Raw genomic sequence first — 10,908 nt, forward strand, 5'->3', positions numbered from 1 at the left:
GCCAACTCGTCGGCGGAGTGGGGTGTATTTCGTTTAAACACTCGCCAGCAGTCTATAACCTATACTTATCTGAGTACACTGGTCTTGCCCACACATACGACAAAACGTGGCGACGAGGATTTGGGATGGAGACTAGAAAACTGGGCAGAATAAAGGAATTCACCGGAAGGGTAAACATTGGCCTGCTTACCGGGAGCGAGTGGATCGCCAATGGACTTTCGATGGAAGTGGCAGAAGGTGACGGAGCAGAGGCGGACGAAAAGAAGAAGACAGCCGTTTTCCTCACCGTGATTGAGGCACACACTTACCAAACCGTGCGCAATTGGTGTCCCCAAACAAGCCATCGGAACTGACGCTGCAGCAACTGATCGACAAGTTGGATAAGCATTTTGTCCCAAAGAGATTCATGATCGCCAAACAGTACAGGTTTCATCGCCGCGAACAACTTTCACACGGGTCAGTCGACACTTACTCGTTGTGGTCTCGGAAGTGTTTCTACACAGGAAAAGCTGTTAACGGAGCCGAATGTTATGCTAACCAAAGCTGTGGAGATGGCACAGAGTTTGGAGGCAGCTGAGCAGCAAGCACCTCATCTGCACGCGACGCGAATTGGTGACGACAGGGTGCGTCGGCGAACGTACGGAAGGGAAATAGGGAGCCTCCAAGGGCGTCACCTGCAATTCGGAAAAAGGAAGAAACCAAGCAGAAACCATGCTACAGGTGTGGTACAGTGGGACATCCGCACGAGAGGTGTTTCTTTAGAGAAAATGTATGCAACAACAGGGTTCTAGCCAAGATTTTTTGAAGGCGCATAAGCCGCATAAGCCGCATCTGTTGCCATTATTTCATCACAAGACGAGAAATAATGGTTTCCTAAACTGGGATTGTAACCTTCCCGAGTGAATCTGAGAACCTACTCTGGGGAAAAACTCTCTGTCTTGGGAGAAGCCAATGTGCACGTGGATTACAAGGGACGGAGTTGTCAGTTGGTTTTGAGAGTCGTGAAGGGGTCTGGACCATCATTTTTGGTAGAGACTGATTAGAGGCTGTTCAGTTGGATTGGAAGGAAATAAGACGGGTAACTGATCTTACTCTAGAGGAGATGTTGATGAAATATCAAGAACTTTCTCAAGGGGAACTGGGTACTTGGAAAAGATATACGGCAACACTGGAATTGACTGAGGAAGCAAAGCAAATTTCTTCCGAGCTAGGCCGGTACCATATGCTATACGTGAGCTAATACAGCCAGACTTGGATCGCCTAGAAACACAAGACATAGTGGAGAGAGTAAGCCATAGCAAATGGGCAACGCCCTTGGTCCAATCTCAAAGGCGGATGGATCTATTCGATTGTGTGGAGACTTTAGAGTCACTGTCAACCCAGCTCTGAAGACAGATCAATATCCACTACCGAAGCCAGAAGACCTGTTAGCGACTTTAGCAGGACGTCAATACTTCGGTAAGCTTGACTTGGCACAAGCTTATCTGCAGGTGCCTCTAGACAAGGAATCCAGGAAATCTGTGACAGGCAACACTCACCAGAGGACTGTACCAGTACAAGCGACTACCATTCGGTATATCAAGAGTGCCGGCAATCTTTTCAACAAATAATGGAAAAGATCCTACAGGAAGTACAAGGCATCGTAATCTATTTAGATGATATTTTGGTTACAGGCAAGAACAAGGAAGAACACCTTCAGAATCTGGAAGCAGTGTTCACTCGCTTGATTGAGCACGGGTTGAAGCTCAAGAAGAAGAAATGTTTCTTCATGAAGTCACAAGTCGAGTACTTGGGTTACGTTGTCAATGCACAAGGTGTGTACACAGCACCACAAAAGGTGGCAGCTGTAGCTAAAGCACCGGTACCAAGCAATGTTAAGGAATTTCGTTCATTTCTTGGCTTAGTAACTTATTATAAAAGTTTTTTCAGAATTTGGCATCATTGACAAGTGCTTTGAATACATTGCTGAGAAAAGGGTCTAAGTGGAGGTGGAGTAAACAATGTCAATCAGCATATGCACAGTTGAAGAAACAGTTATCCTCTGCTCATGTTCTTATGCATTATAACCTTAGTCTTTTACTTAGAATGTCTTGTGATGCCTCGGCATATGGGGTAGGACAGTCTTAGCTCATTGTGTTTCTGATGGTATGGAAAGACCCGCGGCCTATGCTTTTTGTTTCCTTACGCCAGCGGAGAGAAACTATGCTCAGATAGAGGAGGGAGAGTTTAGCCTTGATACTGAGAGTAAAGAGGTTCCACAACTACGGTATGTGTACGGAAGGTACTTCACTCTTGTGACCGACCATAAGCCACTTGCCGTATTACCTCGCATAGAACGGCATGCCGTTATAAAACGAATTTTACCAGGGTGCCGTTATACCTCGAGGTACAACGGCATGCCGTTGTAAATGAGAGAATTTTACCAGCGCCTCAAGTTACACATCCAACAAAATCTAATATCTTTTCTAAGCGGTACTACTAACTACTACTAAGTCTTCAAGAACATGCCATGCATAGAGATTACCAGTAAGCACTAATCAGTTTCTACTTCTTCGTGTTCCTCATTCATCATCACTGTCTTGATCTGTCAAACCTGATGGTTTGTCATCTACTAATGGTTCTTCGCAAGTAGCTGTTTCATCTGTCATCAACACGTGTCTCGTCCATTACCGCAATATTAATATCAAAAGATAGGCCTTGTATTACTGTGACTACCGTACCTCGCCCTATAACGGCATGCCGTTATCGGTACCAGCTGGAGTTGTAGCGGATTCTGGTAAAATTCGCTTATAACGGCATGCCATTCTATGCGACGTAATACGGTACGACGATTCTGGGGAATAAGAATAAAATACCTCCATTGGCCACAGCGAGAATCAAGCGCTGGACATTGATATTATCAGCTTACAAGTACACGTTGGAATTCAGATGTTCACAGGAGCACGGAAATGCAGATGCTTTGTCGAGACCAACAATTTCTGCAAAGCAAGAAGCTGAGACTGGAGCACTAACAGCACATCTGTTTAACGTACGGCAACTAAAAACTTTATCTGTGACAAGCAAGGAAATTGCTCAAGCAACCAGGAAGGACCCGGTCCTATCTAATGTCATGATGTGCACTTGACAAGGGTGGCCACATAAGTGTTACAACAAAGAAATGAAGCCATACTATGCCAGGAGGGAAGAATTTACTATTGAAGAGAACTGTTTTTTATGGGGTATGCGTACCATTATTCCTTCATCATTGAGAAGCAAGGTCTCATTGGAGTTACGAAATTCTCATCCAGGCATATTGAAGATGAAGTCATTGGCACGAATTCATGTGTGGTGGCCAAACACAGATGCCATGATTGCTGACATTGAAGTCTTATGTAGAATGTCAGTCAATGGTTTCAAACCCATCATCAGCTTTTGTGCATCCATGGTCATGGCGAGTCGAAATTGGCAAAGAGTTTATATTGACTTTGCAAGACCAGTTATGGGGCGAGTGCTACTGATAGTCGTGGACACTTGCTCAAAATGGATTAAAGTCATCCCAATAACTAAACAACAGCAGCCATGGCCCAAGACAGTGGAAGTTCTACGAAGATTACTTGCGCAGTTTGGACTTCCTCAACCGATCGCATCAGACAACGGTCCTCAGTTCATTGCAGAACAGTTTTCCACAGTTCTTCGAATGAATGGAATTAAACATATCTAAAGTCTACCGTATCACCCAGAAACCAATGGTGAAGCTGAGAGGTTTGTGCAAACCACAAAGAGGAAACTGAAGTTGATGAAGAACAAGAATGTATCGTTCGACCACATGCTGGCCGATGTATTACTACAGATGAGGAGCACTCCTAATAGTACAACGGGTATATCTCTAGGAGACCTGTTTTTGAAACGAAGAATCAGAACACGACTAGATTATATACATCCTCAAATAGCGTCAACAGTGGAGAATCATCAGATGGAACAGATGAAACAAAAGCGAGGTCTCTTGCGGAAGTTTGATGTCAACCTATCCGTCTGGGTAAGATCCTATGGAAGATATACACCGTGGTGTCGAGGTAACATCATTGATCGATTGAGTCCAGTATCATACAAGGTACAAGTGAATGGAATGATCTGGAAGAGACATGTTGACCAATTGAAGGAAAGGTTCATATCTCAGACACAGAGAAATTCTCCTCAAAATCTGACCACGGGAATACCTGACACTTCAGTGATGGAGAAGGACATACCAGTTTCAGAAATGCTTAGGTCAGAACCTGTTGTAAATGATCAATCGGGTGAAACAGATAAGACAGAGTTTGCATCACATCAACAACAGGAACAACCATCTACTGTTTACTACTACTAATGCACCTGCTGTATCGAGTCCACCGTCTCTCCTCAGAAGATCATCAAGAATCAAGAAGGCACCAGAGCGACTGGACCTTTAGCCTAAACTAAGGGGGAGGAGTTGTGGTGTTTTCATAGTGTGTAATTATATCCTGGGACTTAGATACCGGAATTAGAGTGACTGACTTTTGGTGTGTGAACATTGTGCTAGCGTCAGTACGTAGCGTTATAATATAGGCTATTTCATCTCGCCCACATATACGACAGCTCCCTATTTGATTCATACGTATGCACTCATCAACTATGATGGAGTAGAACAATGGCTTGTTAATATTTCCTGTATAATGTCTCGCAAGACTGAAAGAGCTATGTTCTCAGCAGTTCATTCTGTGTATCTGGGCTTGTATATTTGCTTCCTTTTCTCTGATCACTGTGCAATTCGAGCATCATCTTCTTCCCTAAGTTCCAGTAATTGGCAAAAGCTGCTATATACGTTGTATATCTATCTCTTTCATCAGCGTCATGCACCCGTGATAGCAAGGTTTCTGAAATTTTAGATTTTGAATAATCTTGAGAGTATTTTTCCTGTTTATGTGTTCTGCATTGTCCCTTAATATCTTTTCACCGAAGTGTTCGGAAGTTCGAGGACGTATGACCATACTTTGTACCGCTTCCCTATGGCAGTGCCCTCGTGCTCTAGAGCATTGCAATTGTTTGACCCTTCCAGTCTTTGAATCCTTCAGTAAAAAGTGTTTCCTTGTGGCTTGTCATCAGTCAATTGTGGTCAGCCGCGCGTAGACAGATATGACAGAAAGCAGAGTCTTGCAACTCAAAGACAGGTGTAGCAGCGGAATGTGTAGGAGAGGCAGAATGGACACCGAGGGAGGTAGCAACAGGGACGTAGCCACGCAATGACCTTCTATACTCCACGCTCTCAGAGCAGCGTATCTAGCAATTCAATCAAGATGCAGAATCAAGATTTTATTAAAAATATAAATTTAGTAGTTTTTTATTATAATCACCTATACCTTCAACCGGAAGTTTTGTTTACTGGCCGAAGTACAAGGTTTGAAATTGCTCCGGCCAAATCTATGTCTTACACATAATCTAGACCAAATCTTGACTGCGTGGTTTCTTCTAGCAGCGACTATTGATGGTGTAACCAGGTGACGGTCTATAGCTTCGCGTAGAGAGACAACTTTCGTTTGTCGATCAGAAAAAATTATTTCTGTCCAATACTAATCATGATAACTACACTAATGGCCGCAAGAGTTGTGGAGGCAATTGCTTCTAAATAGGTGTCTAACTACACTACAGGCCATGGGTAAAACCATTTTTAAAATAGTCTAATAATTTCAGACATTTTCCAGAACATCTTTTCCAGAGACACTGATATTTATGAAAATGTATTTGGTCATACCAATGCTGTCTTAAAAATTATTTTCTGACGTATGTAGGCTCAAACCTGGTTGAGAAACAGAATGGACCGAGAGCGGTTAGCGTCATATAGCACAGTAGAGAAAGAAGAAATCCGAGAGTTGGAGGTAAACATTGACGAAGTTGCTATGATATTTTGTAAGAATGTATATAAACCGCAAACTTATGTTGAATTAAAAAGTGTGAACAACGATTGATTCGATTGTGTTTTTGAATCGTTGTACTCTATTTTCATTTAATGTGTCGTAGAGCTAGAGATATACCGTTACAATCTTAGCAATTGCCAGTTATTTGTGACAAAGTTGTCAAACTAATGGCCCACATTGTCGCCTCAAGGAGTACTTTAGGGCTACACCTGGTGGTGGTACACGTAATATTATTTCTAAATAAAATGAAATATGAAACATAGTAAAATTTCTTAATGTGCTTATTTGTACTGATAGAACTGCTGTAGCATGCAGAATAGCCAAATACACCTATGTATTTCATTACGTTGTCACAAACTGGGCAATGTACCATTCTATTTGTCTGGAACACCCTATTTAGCCTGGGACTACAATATACCCCATCACCATGGAAACGGCAACTCCATTGTAAAACGCAGAGTAAGGGGAGTATTATAGAGTGCGTTCGATTGGGCTCTTCCAGCCTCTTCAGAAGAGTCTTCCAACGTCTACCTGCGCAGGAGCTTCCAACCTCTACCAGCGCAGGAGCTGGAAGAGGTTGTGCACACGGAGCCTCTTCTGGAAGAGGCTGGAAGAGCCCAATCGAACGCGCCCATAGTCTCGTGTAGCCAACCCCTCCCCTTTTTACTTCCGGAAGACGGAGGAGAAGCTGGCTAAAAGGGAACTAAGTCTAACCATAAAAGCGTAATGTCAAGCAACTGTTATCGCTACGTTAGGTTTTAGGTTCTACGTATTCATGATATTATGATTAGGTTCTACATGTATACCTTGCTTCCAAATGAGTCACACCAAAACTTCCTCGCTTCTTGGTTTGTAAAGATACTTGCGATAGATAGAGAGGAGCCATCTTGGCTTTTCATGCGGAAATGCAAATTGTTCATGTCATCGAGACTTGTTTTCAGGCCTTCTAGCACCCATTCATCAGGATGTCTAGGGCTTTTAGCCACTTTCCTCAGCTTCTTCGTGGTTTTGTTCAGCAGATCTCGAAATCGGTTTATGTGGTCAGCCTGGAATGCATTCGACGAAGAGTCTTTAGCGATAGCATCTACTTTCTCACGCAAGAGTCGGGCGATAGCATGAAACTTTTGTGGCAACTTTGAGTTGTCAAGACAAGCGTCGACTTCTTTTTTCATAGAATTTATCAAGCTAACATACTTTCCTCCGGATGCCATGATTTTTGCCGCACAGACTGATTCTAAATAGAAGACAACTTAAACTTAAGTCTCAAGGTTAGATCAGCACTTCCTGGCCAGCTTGCACTTTCTCAGTCGATCCGCCAAGTGCACTACGACGCTCTTTCTATGTATCTTCTAGTGACGCCTCCGCCAAAGAGAGCACGTGAGAATGCTTCAACCAGCTTGGTAACCATCGTCCCGGTTTATAACCCAGACAGCCCGATTACTAACCGGATGTCCGGATTACTAACCGGATAGCTAAGAGTAAGACAGCAGACAACCAAGGCCAGCCACAAAAAGAGACGTGCTACGAGAGGAAACAAGAAGTTAATTTGAGTGAGGACGCAACTTTGAGCAAGAAGCCTGGCAATTCAGTCTCTCCTGACCCTCGACAAGGGACAACGACTGCTTCGTCAATTGCTACGAGAACGTCTATAGGAATCGAAAAAAGGGACATCAAAATTCTTGAGTCTTCCACTGCTTGGCTGAATGACTTGATAATTAATGCTGGGCAAAAGCTGATACACTTTAGTTTCCCTCTGTGGAACGGCTTTCAAAACACACTCTTGAGCAGTAGGTTACAGTTCTCTGTATCGCGTACAAAGTCCATTCAAATGCATTACTCTGTGGAAATCACTGGGTAACGTCAGCAAATGACGAGGCTGGTGAAGTAACCCTCTATGACAGTTTGTTTCTGGGTGACATATCACAGGATGTTCCAGCTCAACTTGCTTCAAATTACAAAACGGAAAAATATATCCTTAAGGTTAAAGTAGCGTCTGTTCACAAACAGAAGGCGGATGTGACTGTGGTTTGTTCGCTCTAGCATTTGCGGTTGACGTAGCGTCTGGAATAGATCCAGCGTATGTCCGATACAGACAGAGTGAAATGAGGCAGCACCCATGCAATGTATTTTGAAGGAAACTATAACTTCATTTCCTCCTTTCATGGCTGGAGAAAGAGGTGCAGTTACTATCAAAAGAGTGAGACCAGCCATTGTTGCAATCGCTGTACACTGCATCTGCTGTCTACCAGAGGAATTTTCAAGTCCAACTGTTTCGTGTTTGAAGTGTCAGAAGCTTTTTCACTTGCGTTGCGTGAAGGCAGAAAAGTTGTGTTCAAGCAAGTATCTGTGCGCCCGTTGTCGACATGGATAATGCATGCCTGGTTGTTCGGTGACATTTTGTTTGTCGTCATATCTGACTTAATGTTACCGTCAAGGTGTATACTATTTGCTAAAGTGGTTAAGAGAGTCATGTAGTAATCAGCTCTTCATCCGAGTTGCAGAGACCGAAGAACAAGTTACTTAACCGTAGAAATGGTTAACTGATTAGGAGTCGGGATGTCCCGTTTACATCTGGACGTCCGGTTAATTAACTGGTGTCCAGTTTATTAACCGAACAGGTTATTAATCCGAATATAACAAGAACAAGTAAATCCCCGGTTATCCAAATCTTAATTGTTATCGATCAAATACACTTATGTGAGTACATACACACATACTATACGACATTCAATTTCGTAACAACTCTTGTAAGGTCCTGCATGTTCGTTCATCTTGGTTTTCTATTTTTATTCTACGTGCGAGAGATCCAAATGATTTCTGACGACTGCATCGGATCGGAAGAGTACTAATGTAAGGAGTTCTCAAAATACGGTTTTTAAAAATACCTGTTTGGATTGCAGAGATCTAGAAAACACCCCTCTCTATCGCTTGGGATTGCGTGCAAACAATTGATAGTCAAATATTTTGCATCGAAAGGTTGTGAACGAGAGATTGCCAAATATTTTTTACCAAATATTTTTTGCCAAATATTTTTTGACTACGTGGTATACTAGCTAGACTGTTATATTGAGGTTTCATGCACGACAGAGACAGCGCGATAGGACGGAGAGACAGCCTGCTTCATATTTGAGGAAGGCCCTGGAAAGTTGATCTTGAATGTTTTATAATATTTTCTACTTAGTTTATCTGAAATGAGAGGACGCATATCGATGACAAGATCGTCCAATCGGTTGAGTTCGAAGAGCAGAGTATCCTCATTAAACTCTTTACCTCGAAGACATCCCTTCAATGTCTTCAACTCTTTCTGATAGCTGGTGTAGGCAAATCGACAGGCATTCGCTTTCTTGGGATAATTTTTCTTCATGATCAGTGCGTGTAGCGTCATACTCAATCCGCTCACAGCGAGTACAATGTAATTCACACAGACACCCACCACAGCACCTACAACCCCCAGCCCAGACGCGGTCATATGGAGGGCCAAGCTCGATTATAGAAACCCCACCCGTCAAATGCCATGAACGTTTTGTTTAGATAAGTTGGAAGTTCGAGTAAGTAAAATACAATCATTAATAGTATACACGCATAAATTCATACACAGACATGCATACACACACACACACACACACACACACACACACACACACACACACACACACACACACACACACACACACACACATTCATTTAATTTCCAAACAAATTTGGTGAGGTCCACTGCTGGAAGGACTCTCCTTGTTTGTGGACCGGAAAGGGCAGGGCGTTATCTCTACATGCATGTGTAGTATTGATTTACTTCAGACCGGTGTTTACGCCATGTAAGCTATATATATATATATATATATATATATATATATATATATATATATATATATAGGCAATTCTCGAACACACACACACACACACACACACACACACACACACACACACACACACACACGCGCGCGCGCGCGCGCGCGCGCGCGCGCGCACACACAAGCTGCTATGGAGTATTTGCAGAGCAAGACGATCATTGCGCAATTCACATGTATATATAGCGCGTGCACTGCACTGTAATCGGTAATAATGTTGTCAGAATAAAATCAAGGAAACGGATAATCTAGATAATCAAAAATTCACTTATCGAGAAGGAAAGTCGAAATTGCCGTGCCCCACTCCGGTTTCCATTTTCTAAGGTCTTCTCGAATTAGGTTCTGGCTGTCAATTTTGTTTCCGAAAAAAACCACGAAAGCCGGAACCCAATTTGCATTCCCTGTAGTCATATTCGCCTGGGAATTTGGTATTTCTTCGAAAAAGTTTTGCACCCCGGTGTCATAGGAAATTTGACATTGAAACGAGAAAACCGGAACATAAAACAAGAAGACCGCAGGTGCATGTACTTAGCCTCGTACCAGACCCTCTCGCGCCGTCGTGCCCGGTTCCCGTATTCCGGCGTTGTCGTGTTATACGGGAACCGGACACGACGGCGCGAGAGGACCTGGTACGAGGCTACATGTACTTACATCCCCGAACAGTATTCTTTAGAAAAGTGACATCCCTACGCGAGTCATCTTGTTTTTCGGATGCCAAGAGGAGTGCCCTGAACTCTAAAACAACATGACTCGAAGATGTCATTTTCCATGTAGAGAATACGGAAAGCAGGAAATATCAAATCTTTCATTACACCTCCGGTTTTTTTTGTTTCAGGTTCCACGGTCTTCTCGTTTAGTTTTTTTGTAGTTCATATGGCCAGTCTTCTAGTTTGTGGTCTAAGTCTTTCAGTTTGCGGTCTGTGAAATTCTCTCAGTGGCGGAGCCTGTAAAATCCACTTCATGTTGTGCATGTTGAGTTGTGTTGTGAGAACTTGTGTGACAGTGTAAGTTTTCTAGGCTTTCAGGGCAGCGTAAATAGCAATCGAGTTAAGATGCTATAAACTGCTCTCGTTTAAACTATGATAATCTAAATTAGTCATTTGATCACCTACACCGCTGTGCAAAAGCTTATGGTCACCCCTGATTTGCCA

At 43.0% G+C, this 10,908-nt stretch overlaps 1 protein-coding gene across 1 annotated transcript; it reads left to right on the top strand.

Annotated features, from left to right (window-relative positions):
• Nucleotides 1-1,301: 1,301 nt before the first annotated feature.
• On the top strand, nucleotides 1,302-3,700 carry LOC134190319 (uncharacterized). Its single transcript, XM_062658772.1, has 6 exons — nucleotides 1,302-1,590; nucleotides 1,674-1,861; nucleotides 1,930-1,988; nucleotides 2,117-2,281; nucleotides 2,929-3,114; nucleotides 3,178-3,700. The coding sequence occupies exons 1-6, from the start codon at nucleotides 1,302-1,304 to the stop codon at nucleotides 3,698-3,700; spliced, it is 1,410 nt and encodes a 469-aa protein (XP_062514756.1).
• Nucleotides 3,701-10,908: the final 7,208 nt, after the last annotated feature.

Source organism: Corticium candelabrum, chromosome 14, assembly GCF_963422355.1.
Source record: "Corticium candelabrum chromosome 14, ooCorCand1.1, whole genome shotgun sequence".
NCBI classification, from domain to species: Eukaryota; Metazoa; Porifera; class Homoscleromorpha; order Homosclerophorida; family Plakinidae; genus Corticium; species Corticium candelabrum.

Bases quoted from the DNA above. Each gene is read 5' to 3' on its own strand.
- LOC134190319 (XM_062658772.1), top strand. From the start codon at position 1,302: ATGGGCAACGCCCTTGGTCCAATCTCAAAGGCGGATGGATCTATTCGA. The intron at 1,862-1,929 runs GTACCAAGCAAT...AAGTTTTTTCAG, and splicing joins CAGCTGTAGCTAAAGCACCG to AATTTGGCATCATTGACAAG. The intron at 3,115-3,177 runs GTGCACTTGACA...ATACTATGCCAG, and splicing joins GTCCTATCTAATGTCATGAT to GAGGGAAGAATTTACTATTG.